Raw genomic sequence first — 27668 nt, forward strand, 5'->3', positions numbered from 1 at the left:
AATAGAATCTATTACTTTCTAGCTAGGTGTCGCTGGACAAGTTACTCAACCTCTCAGAGCTGCAGTGTCTTCGTCTGTCAAATGCAATAATCACACAAGTTTATTGTCATCACTGAATGAGATAAACATGTGAATCACTCAGCTCTGGGCCTGGGACACAAGGAGTGCCCAGAGCTGTTATCACAGCCATCTCAGTAAGTGTCTGCCTGCTGGGAGCCCACAGTCTTTTAGGGGAGAAAGATGGACATTTAGAGACACGATTAGGAAACAAGGAATAGACAACTAAATTGCAGGGTACAGGTAAGAATTCTGAGAAGGAGGAATCAGGACCAGCTCCAGGGCACAGGTGGGGCCAAGCCAAGTGGAGACTTGTGGAAGCAGGAGCGTGGTGGGGATGGGGAGGGCTTGGGGCAGGGACGGCAGTCAGGAGACAACAGACTGTGCGGGCAGGCCCTGGCGAGGACCTCAGAGAGCCCCAGGCGGCCTAAGGGACACGCACTGAGCAGGACTCAGGGGCTGCGGACATCAGCAGCAAAGGTTAGAGGAGGTGACAGTGGACAGAAAGTGAATAGTTCACTGAAAGCAGAGACCAGCAAAAGCCAATCCCACCCTAAATGGGTGTGGAGAACCCAAGCAAGTTTGGTCAGATCCCGAACCGCAGAATGCGGTGTGGTATGTCACAATGAGGCGGGATTCAGCACTCCCTTGGCCAAACCTACACTGAGATGGTGAAACCCGAAAAGATGCAAAACAGAATCTCATGGTGATGGCCAGCACCAGACAGCTGGGCCACAGTCTGTCCCTACGACCAACCTGAGGGGTGTGAGGAAAAGGTCAGGTTCTCTGCGCCTCAGTTTCCCCCTCTGTGAAAGGAAGGCCAGTCCCTGCACGTCTCTGCCTCCTACCTTGGCAGGATGGCATGTGGAGAGCTCATGAGATCATGTGTCCCGAGCAGTGAACAATGGCCCTCTGAAGGCGCTTTTGTAGAGCTGTGTGCTGGCGTCAGGTGAAGGCACAGCCCTCCCGAGGTTTCTGCCTCTTCTTGCCTCAGAGGGTGCTCAGCAGATCACATGAGGAAACACATGGTCGGAAGAAAGCATAGCGTGCCAAACACAACTCCCTCCACATGAAACCAAACCACTGCCAAGAGGCACCGCTGCGGCAGTTTTATCTGTAATAACCTTTTATTACACAAGTCATACGTGATTGCTGGAGAAAGATGAGATTTAATTCTAACAGTTAAGAGAAAATTAAAGTCGTTCGTGCCCTTACGATTCAGATACAGGCAAATGAGATATATACCTTATTAACAAAAATAGAAAGTAGAAATCCTGATATATATATAACCTGCTTTTCTCAGTTACCAGGACCTTTTCTATTCATTGCGGTCTTTCTACAGTATTGTTTTCAGTTGCTGAATATGTTCTATTGTTAGGTCATACATTCCTTTTTGTGATTAAGTTCTCTTGCTTTTTCTCCATTCTAAATAACACTGCAATGGACATACTTATAGGACAGTGATGGCGAACCTATGACACGCGTGTCAGAGGTGACACGCGAACTCATTTTTTTGGTTGATTTTTCTTTGTTAAATGGCATTTAAATATGTAAAATAAATATCAAAAATATAAGTCTTTGTTTTGCTATGGTTGCAGATATCAAAAAATTTCTATATGTGACACGGCACCAGAGTTAAGTTAGGGTTTTTCAAAATGCTGACACGCCGAGCTCAAAAGGTTCGCCATCACTGTTGTAGGAAAATCTTGTCCTGTGCCTTAATTATATTTCCAGTAAAATATTAAATAATATGGACCATATTTGAATACTGATTTAAACAAACTGTTACCAAAAAACACCCTATGGGACAATTGGGAAATTTGAATACTAACTGGATATTTGACAATATTTAGGAATTATAGCTCTGATGATATTTTATGGTTATTGTTTTTAAAGAATATCTTCCAGATTATATCATATTATAATATGACAATTTATATTAAATATTATAATATTTTGGATGAATAGCATGGTAATCTGTGATTTGTTTAAAAATAATCCAGAAGAGAGCGGGGGGAGGAGGGGTAGATGACACAAGATCAGCAGGAGTGGATAACTGTTGAAGCTGGTACTCTGAGATTTGATAAGCTATTCTCTCCATTTTTGTGCATGCTCGGAAGTTTCCATATTGAGTAATTTAGCTAAGCTATGGTGATGATAATAATGTTACAGAAAACCGGAGAAGAACCAAGCAACGCTTAGAGAAATGGAGTTACATTTATTATTATTATTATTATTACGCACGGGCCCAGAGGAAAATGTCTCTCCAATTCTGGGCCCCGTCACACAGAAAGTTTCCAGTACTTATACCTTCTTACCCTCTTTGTCTCCCAAATATGGGGTTCTGTTCCGGTCCCCTTTGCAAGTTCTTAAAGAGCCCCTATGTGCTGGAGGCTTTGAGACCTCAACCAAAGGCTTGGCCTGGTGCCAGCACTGATAACTTCGTCTGGGGAAGGTTTAATGGCCTCTCTGAAATGGGAGTAGTCTTATTTTCCTTATTATTTAAGCCAGCAAGCATTACAGAAGCCAAAATGCAGGGTTAAAATTTCAAACAGCAGTTTTTATAGAAGATGGATGCTTCAATAACAAAAGCACTTATGAAGCACCAAGACACAACGCAAGGCATGCGATTCTCATAACCCTGAGAGGTGGAACCATCCACCGCGTTTTAAAAAGACTGATGGTAGGAAATGAGGCTCAGTCCATAAGAAGTAAAATTAGATTTAAATTCAGGTGTGAGCACAAAGGCTGGTTCTTCGTGGTAGAAGGGCACAGAGCAAACATAGAGTCTGACGTCATAGAGATGAGGCTGTAAGTGAAAAAACAAAACAAAACCCACACTCTCACTATTGCTTACGCACTTTATAGACTCAAAATGGGTATGTGTATTCCCTCCGGGTTGACCTAAATGTGACGATCTCCTGGGCCAAGGAATGCACGCACATCCAGACTGCCCAGAAAAACCACCTTGCTCATTTGCATGTGTTGACAGTGACAGGAGTGGGCAATGACTGTTTATAAGAACTGTGTGAGTTTCTCAGTGCTTATTTGCTTTACCTTTTTGAAATTCTGTTTAGACCTGCTACAACCCTCAGCAGCCACCTATTTTGATCTTTCTACAGAGCATTAAAGTAATTCTAAAAACTAGATACATTTCTGAGTATTCACTCAACTAAAGAATATAACACTTTTTTTTTTAGCTTTCCGAAAACAGAAATATTTAACAATTTTGAGACATGGAAAGATGCTGAATTATACTTAAGGCCTCTCATAAACTATAGAGGTGTCACCAATGAAATGTTGAAAGGGCAAAAGAAAGTTGAAGGGAAGAAGATGAAGAACAATGAAAAAGAATCGCAGGTGAAATGAAAGAAGGATTAACATGATAGGACCATGGTACTGGGATAGTCACTACGTTATACCCGAGGTGGAACAGCATGACAGAGGACCCATGGAATACCACTGGGCCCCGCGTGGCAGGATGCCAGGGACAAGACACACATACTGAAGACACACACTGCTGACACTAGGAAAGGCTCTCCCAGCCCCTCACTCAGTATGTGCCACACTTATTCTCTTCACAGAGTTGCATGCAGAAAAACCTATAGAGAAGACATATGAAGACACAACACAAAGATGGCTTGTACATCAATGGTGCCAACATTAAATTGCTGATGCAATCCACCTGGAAACAAGCCACCCTTCTTTTTGTAATGTACGTCCACATTGTGACTCAGTCTCACGACAAACTGGAATTCATTCATTCATTCAACAAAAATGTACTGGGTGTTTCCTATGTATCAGGTACTGTTTCAGACAATGCGGACACTGTAGTGGGAGGAGAGAAAAAATCCATGCTCTTTGGGGCTTACTTTCTGGGAAGAGCAAGAAAGATATAAACAAACTCTATTAGACAATAAGTGCTACAGAGAAAAATAAGTCAGTGAATAGGGATAGGGAATGTCCTGGGGGAGTGGGAGGGTACAGTTTTAAATAGAGTCATGAGAGAAGGCCTCCTTGAGAAGGTAACTTTGGGATTAAAACAAAACAAAACAAAAACCCTGACTGGAGGGAGGAAGGGAGGAGGGAGGGCGGGCTCAATGGAGAATTATGTGGGGGAAGAGCTCTCCAGGCAACAGGTACAGAGGCCCTGAAGCAGGAGCATGTCAGATTGTTCCAGAAATAGAAAGAGGACCAGTGTGGCTGGAGCAGCGTGAGTGAGGGAAGCATGGTAGGAGCTGAGGACAGAGAGGAGGTGAGTGGACAGACAGATGAGGCAGAGCTGCATAGGCCAATCCAAAGTCTCTGGTTTTTACTCTGAAAGGGGAACCCCCTGGGAAGTTTAGAGCAGAGACTTGACCTGGTGTGAAATATGTTGGGACTACACTGAGGCTGGCACAGGTGGAAGCAGGGAGGCTAGTTAGAAGGCTGTTACAATAATCACAGCAAAAAAAAAAAAAAAAAAAAGAGGTAGCTTACACCAAGATGGGATGTCAGTGAAGGTGGGGAGAAGTGGTAAGATTCTGGATATATATATATGGAAGAGCCAACACATCAGCTGTATTGCATGAGAAAAAGAGAGAGTCAAGAATAACTACAAGACTTTTTACTTGAACTACTAGAGGAATGAGCTGCCATGTACTGAGATGGGGAAGCCTTGAGTAGTTCAAGGAGGAAAATCAAAAGTTTGGATGAGGACAGTGTTAGGTTTAATGTAAGGTTTAATCTGAGATTTAAGATTTAATCTGACCAAAGCCAATAAATTGACCAAGACAAGCAGGGTAAGAGCGAAATATCGCGTTTATTGGAAGCTCTCAGGTGAGGTCCCACGGTCTGGGGGTGCAGGCCGGGGGAGTCACACCCACCTATGCCTGGCAGAGATTTTTTATGCTGCTGTTGGACCAATCAGGTTTATCTGAGGTAGCTTGTGGCGGGTGATTGATGAGCAGGAAGTTGGTGAAGCTGCACCCTGGCCATCTTGAGAAGTCCCCGGTGGTTATTTATTGGCCATCAGCACAGCAGGATGCTCTGGTGGGTCCCAGGATGGCAGCTATTGTCCAGCAGGATGTGGCTCGGCAGTTCTGGGTTGTTTTGTCCAACTCAGCTGGTGGGATCAGGAAAGACCCTATTTTCCCAGCCCCAGACCTTACAGACAGACATCAACTGGAGGTGTGGGATGGGCAGGGATACACATCTGGAGTTCTGAGAGGTCCAGACTGAGATAAGCACAAGGTTTGAAGCCGAGAAACTGGACCAAGGGAGTTAAGTATAGAGAAAAAAGGGAAGAGTTCTGAAGACTGAGTCCTAGAGCTCTTCAATATGTAGAGCTCAAGAAGATGAAGAAGAACCTGAAAATAAATGGCTTGCAAAATGATGGCAACAAATTAGGACAAATTACTCATAAAGAACATGTTATAGCTTGAACTTGGACAGCATCCTCATACCACACATTGCTCTTACTCTACTGATACATATTCAAAACAATTCTTTATTCATTTCGTATTTGCAACGCCCATCAAGAATTCACGGGAACAAACCCTGGCTGGTGTGGCTCAGTTGGTTGGAGCGTCTTTCTGTACACTGAAGGGTCTCGGGTTTGATTCCTGGTTAGGTCACATGCCTATGTTTTGGGCTTGATCCCTGACCCCAGCATTTGCCACTTATACCCAGAAAACTATATTTGTTCTTAAGAGTTTATTAGTTTCATTAAGTGATCAGAAAAGAATTAGATTGTCTTTACTATGAAATATCCTACATAATAAAAGGCTAATATGCAAATCGACCTAACGGCAGAACGACCGGTCACTATGTTGTGTACTGACCACCAGAGGGCAGATGCTCAAGGCAAGAGCTGCCCCCTGGTGGTCAGTGCATTCCCATAAGCCGGGGAGCACTGCTCAGCCAGATGCCAGGCTTATGGCTAGCGAGCACAGTGGTGGTGGCGGGAGCCTCTCCCACCTCTGCGGCAATGCTAAGGATGTCCGACTGATGGCTTAGGCCTGCTCCCCATGGCGGGCCTAAGCCATCAGTTGGACATCCCCTGAGGGCTCCTGGACTGTGAGAGGGCACAGGCCAGGCTGAGGGACACCCCCCCCCCCCCCCGGAATGCACAAATTTCAAGCCTCTAGTATAAAAATAAAATGCAATAAATGTTATTTAAAAAAATTAAGATCTGTAAGAATCACAGATGTGATTACACAGGGTTCAGTTAGTAATGACTAACAAGTTTCTTTTGAGGCTAGATAAAAGAATGAATGCTCTTTGGGAGAAAATGAAGAGGGAGGTGTTGGAACAAGTAGAAAAAAGAATGGTGCTGAAAGTATATCCTATATAATAAAAGCCTAATATGCAAATTGTCCCCTCAGGTGGTCGTTCAACTGGGAATCCGACTGGGAGACCGGGAGTTAGACCGCTTGCTATAACATGCACTGACCACCAGGGGGCAGCATGGAACATGGTCGGCGTTGACACAGCACTGGCAGCGGGCAGCAGTGAAGTGCTACTGGCCCTAATGGGCCCCGATGAGAGTGGGACCGCGGCGGGATGGTGGAGCAGCTGAGCGGGCAGCACCAGGCCAAGGTAGGTGTGAGCTGGGGCCCAATCGCCCCGCCGATTGCCCCACAGACTGCGACCAGTGGCAGTGGCAGTGGCAGCGGAGGGGGTGGGGGGGGTGGGGGGGAGGGGGGCGGGACTGCTGCTCAGCTCCCAGGCGCTGAGGGAGCTGGGTCGGGGCCCGGCCCCAATTGATCCCCCTTCAGACAGCATGGTGGAGCAGGTGAGGGGGTGACGCCAGGCTAAGGCAGGGTGCCAGATGGGGCTGCAGGTTTGCGAGGCTCGGGGCGCAAGCTGGGGCCTGATCTCTGCAGGCCACCCCGAAAAATCCCACCCGTGCATGAATTCGTGTACCGGGCCTCTAGTTAGTCTAATAAGAGGAAAGATTGAAGAATCTTCTTTTTAAAATTTATTTTTAAAAAGAGAGAAGAAGGAAGGGAGAGAGAGAGAGGGGGGGGGGAACATTGTTTTGTTGTTCCACTTATTTATGCATTCATTGGTTGATTATTGTATGTGCCTTGACCGGGGACTGAACCCGAAATCTTGGCATATGGGGACCACACTGACCACTTGAGCTACCTTGCCAGGGCTGAAGAATCTTCTTAAAGGGAAATTATAATAATAATTATAACCCTAATGTTACAGGTGGAAGACTTAATTTAAGTTTTCTCTCCTCTTGTCCTTTTTGGGTGAAAAATGCTAGGAAAACCCAAAAAGCATTTGGGGAAGGAAATTGGTTAGATTATGGTACCAGATAACAATGTAGAGTACTATTTAGCCACTAAAAGTCATAATTTAGAAGCATATTTAATAACTCAGAAAATGTTTATAGTATACTGTTAAAAGAAAAGAGATCGCAGAACTATATGCAAAATACCTCAATTTTTAAAAATCTATATCCATTGAAAAACAACTTGAAGTAATAGAATAATTGATGGTATAATAATAAGTGATTTTCATTTTCTTCTGGGTGCTTTTTAAAAATTCCCAAATTTTCTACAATGAATAAGTATGTTTGTAAGAAAACAAAATCAGGGAGCTGCTAAAAGGTTGGTGGACCTCAAAGCCCAGCGAATGAAATCAAAGCAATTTCATCTAGTGCTCCCGTCAGAAGCTAAGGCCACTGCAGCGAAGTTCTGCAGGGGACAGGAAGGGCTTTTCTTTGGTTAGGTTTGGTAATCACAAAACCAGTAAGAAGAGAAGAAGTTGAAAAACGTCTGGTTAGAAACCACAAAATATTAATATATTATTAAATTGTGAAAAATTTTAAGAGCACTACTCAAAAGGATGTGGGAAAATATCATATATATTCTTATATACTATATACATATACATTTTTAGTGGTGATGCATAATAGCACAACCCTTTTTTAAAGCAATTTAGCAATATAGATGAAGAAATATAAAACGTGCATGTTCAAAATGATACAGCCACTGAGAAAACAGTTTGGCAGTTTCTTAGAAAACTAAGCATACAACTACCATTCGACCCAACAATTGCTCTCTTGAGCATTAATCCCAGAGAAATAAAAACTTATGTGTACACAAAAACCTGTACATGTGTGTTCATAGCAGCTTTATTCATAATAGCCCACATGTCCTTCAAAGTGCAGTTAAACCAACCATGGATACTCATCAATAAAAGGAACAAATTAATGATAAACACAACTTGGATAATCTCCAGGGAATTATGCTCAGTAAAAAAAAAAGTCACATAATGTATGATTCCATTTTTGAATGATTTCCACTTTTGAAATAATACAAGTATAAAAATAGAGAACAGATTAGTGGTTGCCAGGGGTGGGTGGGAGTGAGGAAGGTGTGGCTATAAAAGGGCAACAGGAGGGATCCTTATGGCGATGGAAGTGTCTTGTATTTTGACTGTATCAGTGTTACTTTCCTTTTAAATCCTCATCCAAAGATATTTTTATTGATGAGAGAGAGAGAGAGAAAGAGAGAGAGAAGAAACATGGATTGGTTGCCTCCTATATACCCCTGTGGGGATGGAACCCACAACCTGGGTAGGTGCCCTGACCAGGAATAGAAAAGGGTGCTTGAGATATCTGCATTATTTATTACAACTGCACGTGTGTCTACAATGATCTCTACATTAAAAAAAAAATTACTGAAGAAAAAAAGTACATCATTTGGCCAGTTATCACCAGTCTAGAAATTTCATCCTAGGGATATAATCCAAAAGAAGAAAAAACGTTAAACGCACCAGATGTTCACTACAGCGTGTTTACAACAGGGACCTAAGTGTCCCAACAGGAAAACAGGCAAATCATGACATAGCCACGTGAGAATGACCGTCTTCGGATAGAGCAACAAAGAAATGTTTGAAAAGGGAGGATTCAAAACCGTAGCGCAATAGGACAGCTGTGTGAAGGAGTCAGGGACACGCTGCAAAGGTTTAATAGTACTCCATGGGGGATGTTTTTCCTTGCCTCACTTTGCCTAATGTTTCATGGCTTTTGCATGATGGGGGTGGGGGAAATAACAGTAAAGGATATTCTTCATGTTAAACTACAAATGCCGAGTCACTGTAAGAGTCCTTTAAACCCGTCCCTTCCAGTAGCGCAAACTTGGATTTTCGGGCTCCAGGCGCGGACCCGGGGCCCCCACCCGGGTCTCGGAGGGTCTGCGCAGCGGCTCGAGCGGGCACCGCAGCCTCACGCAGGACCCCCCGGGAGTCCGCGGAAAGGACTCCCCAGCGAGGGCGACGCCGCTGCCCCGGGAGCAGTGACCATGCCAAGGTCACCACCGAGCCCGCAGCCGGCCAGGGCTCCCCGACTGTGAGTCCGGGTCTCCGTCTCTGCCCGCGCCCCTCTCCCCATCGGAGCCGCGACCCCAGTGCCCCTCGGTCCTCCGCGGAGAACCCCCACATGGTGTGACGGCGGCGGCCAAGGCCTCCACCGGCAGAGCGGGGCGCCTCCAGCCCCCTCCGCCCTAGGCCAAGACCCTGAGGCGAAACCAGGCACAGTCCCCTCTTCCTTTTTCGCCCTCTCAACCCAGCTTTTCCCGACTCCGGGAAGAACCGGGAAGAGAAGGCGGAGGCGAGCGGGGCGCCGCCGGATAAATAGGGTGGCAGGCCCCGCCCACCGACCTCACTTCCGCCCTGCGGCAAGATGGCGGCGCCCGGGCCCCGCCACGCAGACTTCCGCCTCACGCCAAGACCTAGGGTCGGCCGCGGGCCGCGCCGCAGCTGAAGTCGCGACCCGCGCGGCGTGGAGTCGGGACCCGCACGGTGTGGGGTCGGCGGGGGCTGGTGAGCGTCCCCGCCTCGCGAGGCCTGCGGGGAGGGCGCGCCAGAGGCTCTGGCCGCGGCGGTCCGGGGAGTCGCCACGTGGGAGGGGAGGAGCTGAGACTCGAGGGAGGGACGCGCCGCCTGGGGGGCGAGCGGCCAGGTGGGTGGGGTTCAGCCGGGGCCCCGCGTGTCTGTCCCCGCGGTTGACGTTGCTGTCTCTCCCCTCTTCTTTCCCAGGCAGCATGTCGGGAGGAAAGGCCGCGGGCGAGCCCAGCGCTCCCGGAGCGCCCCGCGCCCTCCTCTCTGGCGCCCGGGGGCTCATCGGACAGCGGCCGGCGCCACACCTCACCCCGGGCCGCCTTCCCTCCATCCGCTCCCGGGATCTCACCCTCGGGGGAGTCAAGAAGGTACCCGATTACCTCGAATCCCAGGCTCCTGGGGTACAGCGGATGCGCATGTCGGGCCTGCTGTGCGCCAGGCGTGGTGTGGGGCCCTGTGACGCTCGTACCCAGACTTCTGCCCGCAGATTTGGGGGGAGCCTGTCCTGCCTTGACGTCTAGATGCTGGATACCAGCCTTTGACATGGTTCTCAGAGATGGCTGGAGGGGAGAGCATTCTAACTTGTGTAAAAGCAACTTAAGCGTGTTTATTTACTTTTGTGTGTGTGGACACCGCTAAGAAGCCCAGGAGAGTTGCCAGGCACACATTTTGCCTGCGCTTGGACGGCGCCTGAATGTGCCGAGGATCGGGGTGCAACACTTCTGGGCTGGAGGGTGGTGGGTCCAGGCCTGGCCCTGGAGGCACTGTGTCCTCTCCCTGGTGTTTATGGCCGCAGATGTGAAGAGTAGCCCCTCGGTAGGGAGGGGGCGATGGCAAGCAGAAAGCAGCCATGCTTTTTTAAAGATTTAAGTTTGCCCGGGTGCATTCTGGTGGCAGTCTAACCTGTCTTCTGCTTGTGAGTCCTGGCACATCTGTCTGTCCTCCTTGAGCTCTTTGCTCCCTGTAGCAGTTTGAAGACAAGAGGTGAGGTTAGATCAGTTCCTTTGCGTTTAGAAGTCCCGAGGGTCTCCTTTCAGGGGGGAGAACTGAAGCTGCTAGTTTAAGTGGGTCTTGGTGCCCCTTTGTGTGTAGCTGCTGCCACCATGACTTGGCAGTTCTGTTCAGGCATCCTTCTCAGGCACGTGTCTGTCTCTAAGTCTCCGACAACAGTGTGGAATGTACAGAAGAGAGCCATAGTGGTTTTGGTCCACAGAAGATCCCCTTTGGAAGTTTTTCTTTTTCTGCAGTGCTTTGGGATCAGAAATGACCAAATCAGTGACTCCCGTATTTCACTTTCAGAAAACCTTCACCCCAAATATCATCAGTCGGAAGATCAAGGAAGAGTAAGTAGCTAGGCCTTCTGAATACTCACCCCTTATTTACGTGCTCTGAATTTGAGCCTTGTGGGAAATACTAGTAACGAGGTATGTGGCACAGAAATTTAAATTTGTGTATTTAGTTGTTTCCAACCTGGCTCCCAGCTGATTCTAATGTGCAAGCTTTAAAAAAATTCTGATGCCTGGGAGGCCTTCCCAGAAATTGTGATGTAATTTGTTTGCAATGAAACAGAGTGATTCTCTTTTACAGCCAGAGTTGAGAGCCACTCGTTTAGACAAAGATGTATTAAGTTTTCCCTTAAGTTCTTTTACATTACAGCCTTCCTGTTTTCAATGAATACAAAAAATTTTTACATTTTGGGGCAGTCTCTGTAAGTCAACTTTTGAGTTATAGTTTCAATACATACTCTCAAGAAGATAAAGTAAAACAAACTGGAAAGACTCTGCACATCAAGGAAGTGAAAAGAGTGTTAGACTTTGGATTGGGTTCTGTGTCTCATGATGTGGTTATTGGCTCAGGTGGAGTGGAGATATGTGGGCAAATTAAGACCAGTTCTCCCAGGAAGGGTAAGTGAGTAGTTTCCCTTAATCCATTCTCTTTTCCAGACCCAAGGAAGAAGTAACCATTAAGAAGGAGAAGCGTGAAAGGGATAGAGACCGACAGCGAGAGGGTCATGGACGGGGCCGGGGTCGACCAGAAGTGATCCAGTCCCATTCCATCTTTGAGCAGGGCCCAGCTGAAATGATGAAGAAAAAGGGTACGAAAGCTTCCGGGAGGAAGGGATCAATGGATTTCAGTTCAGACTGCCTGAGAGAAGGGCAGTGGGATTCCCCTGTTCCCACTTTAGTTTTCCTTGCTGTTGGCCTCTTCCTTACCCCTGGTGAACTGGGTGATTTCCCACAGGGAACTGGGATAAGACAGTGGATGTGTCGGACATGGGGCCCTCTCATATCATCAACATCAAAAAAGAGAAGAGAGAGACAGACGAAGAAACAAAACAGATCCTGCGCATGCTGGAGAAGGATGATGTAGGTACCAGCAGGCTTGGCGGGGTGGGGGTGGGGTGGGGTGGGTTGGCATGGGGGGGATGGGCCTTTATGGCAGTAGAAAGGGCCTGTGGAGTCAGGGTTGGAGGAAGAATTGCTCTCCGATGTCCTGGAAGCCTGGCGAGCAGAGGAATCTTCAGTTAGAAAGGGGTTAAAGTGGGCTGCAATCCCAGTATGTGTATCTGCTGGCCAGGCCATGTCAACAGCTGACTCTTCTTTGGCAGTTCATCGATGACCCTGGGCTGAGGAATGACACTCGAAACATGCCTGTACAGCTGCCTCTGGCTCACTCTGGGTGGTTGTTTAAGGAAGAGAATGAAGAACCAGATGTTAAACCTTGGCTGGCTGGCCCCAAGGAAGAGGACATGGAGGTGGATGTGCCTGTTGTGAAAGGTACTCTGTCAGTTAATATCTCGTCTCCTTTCCTGTGGCTGCCCCCCAGGCCCCACCGTGGGCCTCCCAGATTGCTGCATAATAAGCAGGTTCTCTCCCATTCCAGCTGTAAAATACATGGCCTGAGCAAAGACACTAAAGTCTCACTCTCAGAAGGTTCATGCTGATATGAACCGGTGGGCCTAGCCACAGATACCCCTTATTAGATAAGTCACACAGTTCCTGGATCCCTCTTCATAACTAGTGTTTCTCTGCAGCTTCCTGGCTGAGCGACTGGAGGAGTTGGGGGTGAAGGGATGGGTACAATGAGATGACACAGAGGGTGGCCACTTGATAGCCCTTTCATTTGTGTTACTTTGGGCAGTAAAAGAGGAGCCACGAGATGAGGAGGAGGAGGCCAAGATGAAGGCTCCTCCCAAAGCAGCCAGAAAGACCCCAGGCCTCCCAAAGGACGTATCTGTGGCAGAGCTGCTCAGGGAGCTGAGCCTTACGCAGGAGGAAGAGCTGCTGTTCCTCCAGCTGCCAGACACGCTCCCTGGCCAGCCGCCAACTCAGGACATCAAACCTATCAAGACAGAGGTGCAGAGTGAGGATGGACAGATGGTGGTCGTGAAGCAGGAGAAAGACCGGGTATGCTCAGGAATGAGTTGTGTGGAAATGTGGGGGGATCGATCAGGAAGGGAAACAGCGACTGTAGCATGAAGCAAGGGTGTGCCACCCAAGCTGAATTGCAAGAATATTATGTATTTGTTCTTTCTCCCCATAAGAAGCTTGGGGCTTTGTACTTCAACCTCAATTATATGTATGTTTACTTGTTACAATGAAATACTTGAACTGTACATGAGAGGCCATTAACCCTCATGTGCCATTACCCAGTTTCAGCAGTTATTAATATTGGTTTGCTTGCTGTGGGTGATTTTTGTTTTGTTTTGTGGTGTGTGTTTTTTTAACCAGTGCAAGCAGCCCTAGGAAAAGGCCCTTTTTGGGGAGCTTATGCTAACCTTTGCTGCTGATGCCTTTCTTTGGGAAAGGGTTCCCTCATGAAGGTTGGAGGAAACTGCCCCTTCCCCCCTCTCCATACCCTGATTCTCTTCACAGGAAGCCAGGCTGGCAGAGAATGCTTGTACCCTGGCTGACCTGACAGAGGGTCAGGTTGGCAAGCTGCTCATCCGCAAGTCAGGAAAGGTACAGCTCCTCCTGGGCAAGGTGACTCTGGATGTAACAATGGGAACCGCCTGCTCTTTCCTGCAGGTGAGAGCCCATAGGTTCAAGGGCAGAGGCCATTTAAGAGGTTGAGGATGCTGAGGAATCAGTGCTAAATGTGGGAGAAGGGTTCTTGGGATTATCACATTAAAATCAGGACTGATTGATGGGCTGTGTGGTTTTGGTTCTCATTGCCTTCTCTGTCGATTGGCAGGAGCTGGTGTCCGTGGGCCTTGGAGACAGTAGGACGGGGGACATGACAGTCCTAGGACATGTAAAGCACAAACTTGTATGTTCCCCCAATTTTGAATCCCTCTTGGATCACAAACACCGGTAATATGAGCAGATGGAGGATGATGGTGACTGCCCAAGGCTGCTGCCTGCTCCAGAAGTTTTGTTCAAAATCTGTGCGACCCGGAACAGGCCTGTTTAGCCCACCCACTCCAGCCTCTGGCAGCCATTGTCCCAGTTTTCCCCACCGGGCCCATGTGGCTCCCTCCCACAGCAGCTGAGAATGGCACAGTGACCTTCCCACAGCATGGATGCTGCATGTCCTTGCTGCTGGGGGACTTGTCCCTTCTATTTATTATTATATTTATGCTTTATCTCTTCAGCTGAGTACATCTTTCCCAGGTGCAGAGGGGAGGGTCTGTGGAAGAGTACAGGCTCCTCCTCATGGTGACCATCTGGGTTCTCACTGTGGGAAGTGTAAGAACTGCTGCTGCTGCTGCTGCTCTCGCTCCCTCCTTCCTCCTGAGGGGCAGTCGGAGAGAGAGCAGGGAATGTTTTAGTCGGAGTCTCAGTACTCAGGCCCTGCTCCATCAGTAACTAGTAGTGTGACCTTGGACAAACCACCTAACCTTTCTGAGCCTCATATTCCTCGTTTGATAAAAATGAGGACAATACCTACCTCACAAGGTTGGTGTGAGGATTAAATGGAATGTTGTAGATGAAAACTCCTTGCACAAGGCCCCCACATGTACAGTAGTCACTCAATAAATGTTAGTTTCCCTTCCCTTTGCTTGAGTCTATATTCAAACAAAATAGAGATTCTGAGAATCTCTCGGGGGAAGTGAATGCTTTGTCCCTGCATTCTTATTCCACGTCCCAACCACCCTCCTCCCCCCCACCCCCCAACCCTGGCCTAATTCTCTGAAGGTACAGGTTCAGGCCCTTCTATGCCCTTTTTCTCCTGAGCATTCTTAGCCAAGTGCTTCCTGTTCATTGCTGTGAGGTCCTAGCTCTAGGTTCTATCAAAGTAAAGAAGTCAGAATCTTTCCAGCACCTATGAATGCCTTCAGGTGACACAGTGGTCCGAACACTTGTTCCCCCTACCCTCACCCCTGGAATAAGTAGCAGTACTCTTCTAGCTTCCATTGAAGGGTTTCTCAAAAGAGCAATTAATAATTCTCATAGGGAATTAACACTGCACTAAGTCAACTACTGCTGAAGAACAACCCTTGGTAAGATAGAAGTGAGCCCTGGCCACTGGCTCAGTTGGTTAGAGCACTGTCCCGTGCACTGAAAGGGTCACAGGTTTGATTCCCCGTCAAGGCACATACCCAGGTTGCGGATTGGATCCCTGGTTGAGTGTGTGTGCGGGAGGCAACTCATCAATGTTTCTCATATCAATGTTTTCTTCCTCTCTAGAATCAGGGAAAAATATATCTTCACGTGAGAAAAAAAGATAGAAATTGAGATTTATTAAATAACTAGAGGCCCAGTGCACCAAATTTGTGCGTTGGGGCTTGGGGCGGGGGGGGGGGGGTGGCCTCAGCCTGACCTGCACCTTCTCCAATCTGGGAGCCCTCAGGGGCTGTCCAACTGCCAGTTTAGGCCCAATCCTGCAGGCAGTTGGACATCCCTCTCGCAATCCGGGACCGCTAACTCCTAACTGCTGCCTGCCTGCTTGCCTGCCCTAACCACTCTGCTTGCCTGCCCTAACCACTCTGCCTGCCTGCCTGATACCCCTAACTGCTCTCCCCTGCCAGCCTTATCCCCCTAACTGTCCTCCCCTGTTGGTCCGATTCCCCTAACTGCCCTCCCCTGCTGGCCTGGTCACCCCTATTAACATTTTTAAAAAAATCTTATCCCCTTCACACACAATTGTATTTGACTTCCTTATTGGCTTCTCCCTCTCACAGAATTTTTCTCTCTCCCTTTTTTTTTTTTTTTTTTAAATATATTTTATTGATTTTTTACAGAGAGGAAGGGAGAGAGATAGAGAGCCAGAAACATCGATGAGAGAGAAACATCGGATCAGCTGCCTCCTGCACACCTCCCACTGGGGATATGCCCGCAACCAAGGTACATGCCCCTGACCGGAACCGAACCCGGGACCCTTCAGTCCGCAGGCTGACGCTCTATCCACTGAGCCAAACCGGTTTCGGCTCTCTCTCCTTTATGTAACACTTTTTCCTACTGACTCATCATTTATAAACTTCTTTCCTCCTTGATTTCCTACTTTTGTTCCATCATCCTTCTCATCTATCTCCTACCCTCCCTCCTGCCCCACATTCCTTCTTTATCTTTACCCCTGCTCTCCCTCTCCTTTTCCTTCCTTCCCACCTTATTTTTTTTCTTCATTTTCTCCCTCGGACCTGCTTTGCTCCCTCCCCCATTTCTTCCTTCTTCCCATTCTCCTTTTAAGCTCTACTGGCTCCCCTTTAAAACTTTTCTTCCCTTCCTCTTTCTCATCCTACCTTTCCCATATACTCTTCTCTACTTACTTCCACTGTTTTAATATCTATCTATCTGCCTAATTATTCACTATCATTTATCGTTTTTCTTTTCTGGCTCCTACTTTTAAAATCTGTCCCCAATACACAACTATACTTGATTTTCATTATAGCTCCTACAGTTCACTCACACATCCTCTTTCCTTCTTTAACTCTGCTGTCTGCTGACTCCTTTATAAAGTTCTTTCCTTCTTTCCCATCCTACCCCCTCCTCCCTCACTCTTTTACTCTTTTTACAGGCTAATTAAAAATTCTATGCTTTTCATCCTGTCTTAGTACTGACTTCTTTCCTCTCTGGGATGTGTAGCAGCCTCTGTTTGGGCACTCGGGCCCTTCTCGCATCGGCTTTGAGGGCCTGAGCAACAACGTAGCTGTGTCTTGCCGACCCGTGGCTTGCGCCTCCCCTCTCGGAGTCAGGGGAGCGTCCTGCTGGGCCGGGGCCAGGGCCAGCGTCCATCACAGGGACCGCTGCATTATGCACGCAAGAGGCTTTTCTGGCGGGGGGGCGGGGGGGGGCGGGTTGGGGGGGGAGGATGCGGAGGCCTTTCCCATTCCCCAGCGTGCCTGCTCCCATGCCTCAAGCAGCTCTCTCTCTGCTCCTATCCCGAATTCGTAGGCGACGGACGTGCTTGCACAGGCATGGTTGGGGCCCAGCCTGTCCTTGGGGGGGCATTCCGCCCAGGATGCAAGCTCCTGTCTGGGTCGGACCAGGCTGATGAATGGATGGACGGCTAGAGAAAGCTGTAGCCGCTTCCCTGTGGTGTGAGGGTCGCCTGTGGTCTCCACCGTGGCAGGGCCAGGTTCATGCGGCAGGAGGAGACTTTGAGGTTGTGCGTGTGGGAGGATTGACCGGTGACCCGGGCATCATGGGGCCACCTTGTGTGTCTGTGGCAACGGGATCCCTGCGTTGTTTACCCGATGGCTGTCCTGCTTTACCTCGACACCCACTCTCTGTTATCGCGCCCGGGCCCTTCCTTCATGTTGGGTCCACACCCTCTCGATTTGCGTGCGTGACCCCTCCCGGGGGTCTCTGCCAACACTCGCACTCCCTGGTTGGTGTCTGCCGATTGTGCCCTAAGAACTGGCCTTCTGAGTGCGGGTGTCACCACTCAGCCCCCTCACTTCCCTGGCCCGGCTCCAGGGGCAGGGAAGCAAGCCTCCCTTGGCTGTGCGTGCAGCCTGTTGAATGGTCGTTACTGTGACACCGTAATGGACAGTTGGCATATTGCCTCTTTATTATGTAGATGGCCTCTTTGACACTTGACAGATGACATTCCACTTTAAAAGTTTTGAATTTGAGGGACCCAGCTAGAGGCAAGATGGCAGGCTCATGGTGAGCAGATGTCAAGGGATGAAAACAGGTATGCCTACAAGCAAATTTTAAAAGCATTTTCTCTTCAAATCTTTTTCCATACCACCTGATAAGCGTCTTGATTCATCACGGCGGTATCAGCAGTGAAATGGGCAATATCAAACAGAACTATTTTGAAACATTTATTTCCAATCCAGAATGGAGCTTTATACTGTGTCTGTCATAAATCCTCATACTCTCCTCTTCTAGATGACTATAATTGCAAAGTAGAACTTGCTTTGACATCTGGTGGCAGGACAATAGTTTGCTACCATCCTTCTGTGGATATTCCGTATGAACACACCAAGCCTATCCCTCAGCCAGATCCTGTGTATAATTATGAAGAAACACAGGATCAAATACAGAAAACCAGATTAGAAGAAAAAGATGAACACTTTGAGCAAGGACTCATGATAGAACAACTTAGCAAAATGTTCTTTACTACTAAGCACCATTGGTATCCTTAGGGACAGTGTACACGTCGTAGGAAACTGAATCTTCCAAAAGACATGATATTGAGATTTTCAGTAAAATGCTATCCTGTTCTCATTTGCCATTTGAGAAAATGCAATCAGGTATATTCACTACTATGTAATACAGTAAAATAATAATAAAATGTCTTTTTATCTAAAGAAAAAAAGTTTTGAATTTGAGAGGCACACCTCTGTCTTCTAGCATCATCAGGTTCACCCACTTGGCTTGGTTCCCTATCCCCACTGGCCATACTGGCCTTTTTTAGTTCATGGGTCTTGTTCTTTTCACCAGGTTATCACACTATTCTTATTTTTATTTTATTGTTTTCATAGAGGAAGGGAGAGGGAGAGAGAGAGAAATATCAATGATAATAGAATCATTGTTCGGCTGCCTCCTACATGCCCCACACTGGGGCTCAAGCCCGTAACTCAGACATGTGCCCTGATCAGGAATCAAACCGTGACCTCTTGGTTCATAGGTGGACCCTCTACCACTGAGCCACACCACCTGGGCTGGTTATCACAGTCTTGATCCTTCCATTGTGTAGGCCCTAGAGGAGCAGCTTCTCTGCCTCTGGCCTTTGTCCACAGGGCTGGATTTTTCCATGGTTCAGTGAGGGTGGGGCATCTTAGAGGTTAGGGCAAGCCTCCTGCAACAGTGACTCTGGTTATTAGATGCCAGTGTCACAGCTCCCTTTCCTGTGAACTTAGCAAACTGCCTCTGAAACAGGGATGGACCACAATAAGAGCGTTCAGTAAGAATGCATCCTGACTTTCAAGTAACCTCAGAGGTTTTGGGTGGATATGCCTTCCTTTAGTTTCTTCCTGTCATGGCTGGGGCTTTTTCTACACTGAGCCCTTCAAGCTGCCTAGCCAGCAGCTGTGAGGGAATTGAATATTTAATCACCACACGGCCCCTTCTATAGCTAAGAGCTCACAAGAGCTCTGTTGGGTGGTCTTCTGGTCTCTTACTGTAGCCTAGACCAGAAGGTTTCTTGGAGACATGTTTGTGGAAGTCCTATCTGGCCTAAGGTTGAGCTATGAGGAGCCAACTGCTTTTTGTTCTCTGGGCTTCAGTGCTTTCCTGTTTTATATAGCTAATGCATTGCCAGTGGGTCTCCATTGTAATCCTTTCTCTCTTCTGTTTCTTTGGCTCAAAAAATACTCTTCTGCTTTCCTAGGCCAGCTCAAAGACCCTGCTTCGTTAGATGTTTGGTATTTTTCAGTCTTTAGTTCTTCAACTCTTCCAAGAAAGCTTAAGGAGCCCTAGCCAGTTTCACTCAGTGGTTAGAGCATTGGCCCATAGACTGAAGGGTTCTGGCTTCCATTCTGGTCAAGGATATGTACCTCAGTTACAGGCTCAGTCCCAAGAGTTGGTCAGGGCGGGAGGTAACCAACTGATGTGTCTCTCACATTGATGTTTCTGTCCCCCTTCCTTCCACTCTAAAAATTAATGGGAAAAATATCTTCGGGTGAGGATTAACATACACACAGAGAAAGCTTGAGGAGGAGCATGTACCACTTTCCTGTTCACCATTTCAGGTACCTCGGGGTTGAATGTTAATGACCCTGAGTCAAAGTCCCCACAATTTATCTTTATTCCCTGATTCACAGATTAGATGTAAAAGTGTGGAATAAAGACAAGGCAAGTCTGCTTTTTTGGCTGAGCCTCCGAAATATACAGTTCTACCCAACAAATCAGTGCAAATAATGGTAGTAAAAAACCCAAAGCAACATTCATATATGGATGCAAATGTATTACTTCCTACATCTGTATGTGCATGTTTTTAAGACACCAAAAGAGAACTATAGGCTTGATCCTCTTTTAACCATGTGGTTAAGTGACAGATGTGGGCTTTAGAGTCAGGATTGGGCTTGAATCCAACTCTACCTGTCACTTTGGGGAAAATTACTTCTCTAAGCTCAGTTTTCTTTCTTTTCTATAAAAACTAGAGGCCTGATGCACAAAATTCATGCAAGAGTAGGCCTTTCTTTCCCCTGGCTGCTGGCACGGGCTTCCCTCTGGCACCTGGGACCCAGCTTCCCTTGCAGCCCTGGCTTTGTCCAGGAGATTGTTATCTGGTCTAATTAGCATATTACACTTTTATTATTATAAATGAAATAACAGCCCTGGCCAGTGTGGCTCAGTTGGTTGAGCATTATCCCATGCACCAAATGGTAGCCAGTTCACTTCCCGGTCCAGGCACATGCCCAGGTTGTGGGCTCAATCCCTAGTAGGGGGTGTGCAGGAAGCAGCCAATCAATGTTTCTTTCTCACGTTGATGTTTTTTCTCTCTGCCTCTTCCTACCTCTTTATCTAAAAACATTTTTTTAAATAGATAACAGCCCTGGCTGGGTAACTCAGTTGGTTAGAGCGTTATCCCATTCAATTTCCTGTCGGGGCAAATACCTGGGTTGCAGGTTCCATCTTTGGTCAGGGCATGTACGGAAGGCAAACAGTTGATGTTTCTGTCTCACATTGATGTTTCTCTCTGTCCCTCTCCCTCTAAAATCAATAAAAACATATCCTCACATGAGGATTTTTTAAAAAAAATTTAATGAGATATCAGTAGGTATTTAATAGGGTTCCTTTTAAATTAGAGTGGACTTGGGGAGACCAAGATGGCGGCGTAGGTAAACACCGGAGACCGCTGCCGCAAACAACCATTTCAAAAATACAACTAAAAGACTGAACAGACATCACCCAGAACCACAGGAAGGCTGGCTGAAGAGAGACTCTACAACTAGAAGGAAAGAGAACAGCAAATCGAGGCTCAGAGGCGGCGCAGTGTGGAAAATACAAAGGTACCGAGGTGTGCGCGCAAAGCGGGCTGGTGGCTGAGGGCGCGGTTGTCGTTTTCTGTCGGGAGTGAGTCTCAGACTCTGGGCTCCAGATCCGGGCGAGTCTCTAGGGACCCAGACTCAAACGGGAGAAGCGGGATTATCCGGCATCAGTTGGAACCTGAGGGCAGCTTTCTCTCCGTGGTTTGCAGCGGCTGCCGGGGTTCTGAGAAGCAGAGCCTCTGGGAACGGGACTGAGCGTGGCCATAACTGCTCCCTCTGCCCTCCCTGTTGATCCCGCCCCGCCCAAACCCTGCGCACAGCCATTTGCCGATCGCCTCAGGCAAAGGCTGGATTAGTGCCTCCCCAGAAGGCAGACGTTTTCCATACAGCTGATTCCTATAGCCAGTCGGCCTGGTGGTCAAATCCCTCTAGTGTTAACTACAACAATTAAGGCTTGGCTAGAACAAGACTGCGCACAGAGACCACAAGGGGGGGCACCAAGAAAGCATATAAGATGCGGAGACAAAAAAACATGACAGAAATGGAAGATATGGAGCTAAGAATCGCAATTTTGAGGGCTTGCCATAAATTTGTGCAGAGCCTCACGAAAACTAATGAGACCCTTGATGCTACGATAAAGAAATTAGAAAGTAAGCATACACGGACTGAAATAAAGAATATTATACCCAATAGCAGACCAGAGGAGCACAAGAATCAAACCAAAGATTCGACAAAAAACACCCAATTGGAAAAGCAAAATGAAAAAAGAATCCGAAAGTGTGAAGATAGTGTAAGGAGCCTCTGGGACAGCTTTAAGCGGTCTAATATCAGAATTATTGGAGTGCCAGAAGATGAGAGACAGCAAGATATTGAAAACCTATTTCAAGAAATAATGGCAGAAAACTTCCCCCACCTGGAGAAAGAAATGGACTTACAGGTCCAAGAAGCGCAGAGAACCCCAAACAAAAGGAATCCAAAGAGGACCACACCAAGACACATCATCATTAAAATGCCAAGAGCAAAAGACAAAGAGAAAATCTTAAAAGCAGCAAGAGAAAGAGGCTCAATTACCTACAAGGGAATACCCATACGACTGTCAGCTGATTTCTCAACAGAAACTTTGCAGGCCAGAAGGGAATGGCAAGAAATTTTCAAAGTGCTGAATACCAAGAACCTACAACCAAGATTACTTTATCCAGCAAAGCTATCATTCAGAATTGAAGGTCAGATAAAGAGCTTCACAGATAAGGAAAAGCTAAAGGAGTTCATCACCGCCAAACCAGTATTATATGAAATGCTGAAAGGTATCCTTTAAGAAGAGGAAGAAGAAGAAAAAGGTAAAGATACAAATTAGGAACAACAAATATGCATCTATCAACAAATGAATCTAAGAATCAAGTGAATAAATAACCTGATGTACAGAATGAACTGGTGATTATAATGAATCAGGGACATAGAAAGGGAATGGACTGACTATTCTTAGGGGAAAAGGGGTGTGGGAGATGCGGGAAGTGACTGGACAAAAATCATGCACCTATGGATGAACACAGCGGGTGGGGAGTGAGGGTGGAGGGTGGGGTGGGAGCTGGAAGGAGGGGAGTTATGGGGGGAAAAAAGAGGAACAAATGTAATAATCTGAACAATAAAGATTTAAAAAAAAAAAAAAAAGAAATGGTAAAAAAAAAAAAAAAAAAGAATATTATACCCAATAGCAGACCAGAGGAGTACAATAATCAAACCAAAGATTCGACAAAAAACACCCAATTGGAAAAGCAAAATGAAAAAAGAATCCGAAAGTGTGAAGATAGTGTAAGGAGCCTCTGGGACAGCTTTAAGCGGTCTAATATCAGAATTATTGGAGTGCCAGAAGATGAGAGACAGCAAGATATTGAAAACCTATTTCAAGAAATAATGGCAGAAAACTTCCCCCATCTGGAGAAAGAAATGGACTTACAGGTCCAAGAAGCGCAGAGAACCCCAAACAAAAGGAATCCAAAGAGGACCACACCAAGACACATCATCATTAAAATGCCAAGAGCAAAAGACAAAGAGAAAATCTTAAAAGCAGCAAGAGAAAGAGGTTCAATTACCTACAAGGGAATACCCATACGACTGTCAGCTGATTTCTCAACAGAAACTTTGCAGGCCAGAAGGGAATGGCAAGAAATTTTCAAAGTGCTGAATACCAAGAACCTACAACCAAGATTACTTTATCCAGCAAAGCTATCATTCAGAATTGAAGGTCAGATAAAGAGCTTCACAGATAAGGAAAAGCTAAAGGAGTTCATCACCGCCAAACCAGTATTATATGAAATGCTGAAAGGTATCCTTTAAGAAGAGGAAGAAGAAGAAAAAGGTAAAGATACAAATTATGAACAACAAACATGCATCTATCAACAAATGAATCTAAGAATCAAGTGAATAAATAACCTGATGTACAGAATGAACTGGTGATTATAATAGAATCAGGGACATAGAAAGGGAATAGACTGACTATTCTTGGGGGGAAAAGGGGTGTGGGAGATGCGGGAAGTGACTGGACAAAAATCATGCACCTATGGATGAACACAGTGGGTGGGGAGTGAGGGTGGAGGGTGGGGTGGGAGCTGGAAGGAGGGGAGTTATGGGGGGAAAAAAGAGGAACAAATGTAATAATCTGAACAATAAAGATTTAATTAAAAAAAATAAAAAAATAAAAATAAATTAGAGTGGACTTAAAGCATTTATTTGGTGCCAGACAGAAAACTGCTTCTATCAGGATATGGTTGTCACGAGTAACAGGAAACTAGACTGACAGTGACATAAGCAATAAGAATGTTTAATTCTCCCATGTAACGAGAAGTCTGGACATAGGTGGTTCCAGAGCTGGGTAGCCAAAACCTCATCCAAATTTTCTTGGATTGATTTATTCTGCCATTCTCAGTGTTGCAAAGTGGCTGCCACAGCTCAGCATTATTTCTTCAAATGACGGTACCCAAAGCCAAAGCAGGAATCAAAGTAGACAGCAGTAAAGGAACTTTCTCATTGTGCTCTTATAAAGAAAGAACATTCTTCAGAAGCCAAAGAGACTTGCCCTTGTGTCTTATTGATAGAGTTGGGCCACATACCCACCCTAGGGTACTGGCAAAGAGGGATGGGTAGACCAGTTTTCTCCATTGATGGGCATCCTGTTGCCTGACACAGGGTTTTGTTAGTAGGAAAGAAGCAAGAATGACAGGTAGACAGACATTCCATAAGAGTTGCCATGATGTTAAAAAAAATACTATCTTTTGCAGTAGAGTCAAAGTATATCTAGATAGAATTTTTAAATGTTAGATTACCTTTTATAGTATAAAACAAGTTTTAACATTTTAGTGCACCTTCTTTCAGACTCCATAACTGTATATTATGTATAATATATTATGCAATTTTACCATGTGCTTTATCTCATTAAAAATATAAATAGTTCTCCCATGTTAATGAGCGTCTTTTTAAAAAATATATATATATTCCGCCCTAACTGGTTTGGCTCAGTGGATAGAGCGTCGGCCTGCGGACTGAAGGGTCCCAGGTTCGATTCCGGTCAAGGGCATGTACCTTGGTTGCGGGCACATCCCCAGTAGGGGGTGTGCAGGAGGCAGCTGATCGATGTTTCTCTCTCATCGATGTTTCTAACTCTCTATCCCTCTCCCTTCCTCTCTGTAAAAAAACAATAAAATATATTAAAAAAAAAATATATATATATATATATATATATATATATATATATATATTCCTTTATTGACTTCAGAAAGGAAGGGAGAAGGAGAGAGAGATAGAAACATCAATGATGAGAGAGAATCATTGTTTGGCTGCCTCCCGCACACCCCCCACTGGGGAACGAGCCCGAAACCCAGGCATGTGCCCTTGGCCGGAATCGAATCCAGGAACCCTCAGTCCGCAGGCTGACGCTCTATCCACTGAGCCAAGCCAGCTAGGGCACGTCTTGTATTTCAGGTACTTCTGAGCTAACTGTAAGAGACAACGACCTTTAATCCTCACAGACCTACGCACATGGTTCAGTTGAGTCACTCAACCTCAAACATTCCCCCAGAGCAGGATAATCAGGAATTCTTTTGGAAATGTCTCTTGCACTATACAACATAAGAGCAAGAGCTATATTAGAATCTATCTGTGGACTATCAAAATTCTCCCAAAAATCACTGATTTGGGGACATTTTGTTTTTTCTAGTTTACTATTTTTAAAATGACATGATAAAATCATATAATTGCTGCCAATAACCTCAATTATTTCCTTAGGATTCTTTATTAAAAATGGCCTTGCCGAGACTGGTGCAGCCATTATGGAAAACAGTATGGAGTTTCCTCAAAAGATTAAATATGGCCAAAACCGGTTTGGCTCAGTGGATAGAGCGTCGGCCTGCGGACTGAAAGGTCCCAGGTTCGATTCCGGTCAAGGGCATGTACCTTGGTTGCGGGCACATCCCCAGTAGGAGATGTGCAAGAGGCAGCTGATCGATGTTTCTCTCTCATCGATGTTTCTAACTCTCTGTCTCTCTCTCTTCCTCTCTGTAAAAAATCAATAAAATATATTTAAAAAAAAAAAGATTAAATATGGAACTGCCATTTGACCCAGTGATTCCTCTTCTAGGAATATATCCTAAGAAACCTGAAGCACCAATCAGAAAGAATGTATGCACCCGTATGTTCATAGCAGCACAATTTACAATAGCTAAGATCTGGAAACAGCCCAAGTAGATGAGTGGATAAAAAAAGCTGTGATACAGCCCTGGCAGGTTTTGCTCAGTGGATAGAGCATCGGCCTGTGGACTGAAGGGTCCTGGGTTCGATTGGTCAAGGGCACATGCCTGGGTCTCAGGCTCGATCCCCACTGGGGGGCGTGCAGGAGGCAGCTGATCTGTGATTCTCTCTCATCAATGATGTTTCTATCTCCCTCTCCTTTCCTCTCTGGAATCAATAAAAAAATATATATATATTTTAAAAGCTGTGGTACATTTACACCATGCAATACTATGCAGCAGTAAAAAAGAAGGATCTCTTACCCTTTGATACAGCATGGAGGGACCTGGAGAGTATTATGCTAAGCGGAATAAAGCCAGTCAGAGAATCTCACTCATATGTGGAATCTAATGAACAAAATAAATTGATGAACAAAATAGATCCAGAAACAAAGAAGCATAGAACAGACTGCAGAACCTCAGAGGGAAGGCAGGGGAGGATGGGTGGGTGGGAGATGATCAACCAAAGAACTTGTATGCATATATGCATAACCCATGGACAAAGGCAATAGGGTGGTAAAGGCCTAGGGCGGAGGGCGGGGGTGGGCTAGAAGGGGTCAATGGGGGAGGAGGAAATGGGACATATGTAATACTTTCAACAATAAAGATTTTTAAATGTTTTTAAATAAATAAAAATTTTAAAATGGCTTTGCTGAATCAAATCTATAACATTTTCACCTCCAGACTGCTTGCACCTATCTGTTCACATGCCCGTCAACAGTGTGTAAGAGTTGATCTTGTATTTATAAAGTTAAAAGTATAATCACGATTCTGTTTTTAAACTATACAAATATACAAAGATGCTGAGTAGGAGACCTGACCTTACTGACCCTCTGAATAGGTAACTAATGTTCTCTCTTCCCTGCGTCAAACACAGAGGGGCTGATGTGTGAAGAACGCCCTGCTCCCACAGTTGTGGTACATGCTTTCCCAACTGAGTTGTGTTTTTCCCAAGCTGTTTCTGCCAATTACATTAATTATTGTGATTTCATAATTCAATTAAGCATTCTGTAAACTAGTAAAATATGAAGGCTAAAGAACTTTTTTATGAAAATAGGGTAAATACCTTGTTTAATTGAATATATAAACTGATACAATGTAAGTGCCAAAAGGAAGTTATTTCTATGGTAAGTGCTTTGGAAAGGCGTAATAAAGGTGAGTCGATGAAAAATCCTGTAGAATTAAGTTTAGGCAAGATAAATGTAAAGATGGGGGGACATTGTAAACATCCAGGGTAATTCTGCATTCAGATTGCTTCTATTCTACTTTGGAGAAAGCAAACCGGTGCATTATGGGTTTGTGTAGTTTTTGTGGAGTACTAATCCGTGGATCCATACTCAAAGAAAAGAACTTGTCCCTACCCCAAATGACTAGTGGACACATGACCGTTTATAAGTGATAAGTTAAAAGAAAATATTTAAAATAGGTGGGGTTTATTTTAATTTAAAAATGTCCTCCAAAGTATCTGTTAAGATTAGGTTCAGCTATGAGAAATAGAGCCCCAAAATAACAGTGATTTTAACAGAATTTTGTTTTTCTCTTGTAAAAGCCTAAAGATGCACAGTATAAGGCAGTATGGCAGCTCTGCTCCACAAAGCCCCAAGGGTCTCCGGTTCCTTTCAGCTTATCTTCCCATGGTATCGGGGCTGTGGGCCACATCCTCACGTTGT

The 27668-nt window shown here is 45.9% G+C and overlaps 1 protein-coding gene and 1 pseudogene across 1 annotated transcript; both read left to right on the forward strand.

Moving 5' to 3' along the window:
- The first annotated feature begins 9737 nt into the window (after positions 1 to 9737).
- Positions 9738 to 14889, forward strand: POLR3D (RNA polymerase III subunit D). The gene is made up of 9 exons (XM_070416569.1): positions 9738 to 9876; positions 10093 to 10262; positions 11194 to 11237; positions 11838 to 11989; positions 12136 to 12260; positions 12503 to 12671; positions 13036 to 13301; positions 13770 to 13922; positions 14089 to 14889. The coding sequence occupies exons 2-9, from the start codon at positions 10098 to 10100 to the stop codon at positions 14209 to 14211; spliced, it is 1197 nt and encodes a 398-aa protein (XP_070272670.1). The 5' UTR covers positions 9738 to 9876; positions 10093 to 10097; the 3' UTR covers positions 14212 to 14889.
- A 3157-nt stretch (positions 14890 to 18046) lies between these two features.
- LOC139011511 (large ribosomal subunit protein mL42-like) lies at positions 18047 to 18941 on the forward strand (annotated as a pseudogene).
- Positions 18942 to 27668: the final 8727 nt, after the last annotated feature.

This window comes from Myotis yumanensis, unplaced genomic scaffold (assembly GCF_028538775.1).
Source record: "Myotis yumanensis isolate MYYU_CA2020_CCGP unplaced genomic scaffold, mMyoYum1.0.hap1 SCAF_5, whole genome shotgun sequence".
NCBI classification, from domain to species: Eukaryota; Metazoa; Chordata; class Mammalia; order Chiroptera; family Vespertilionidae; genus Myotis; species Myotis yumanensis.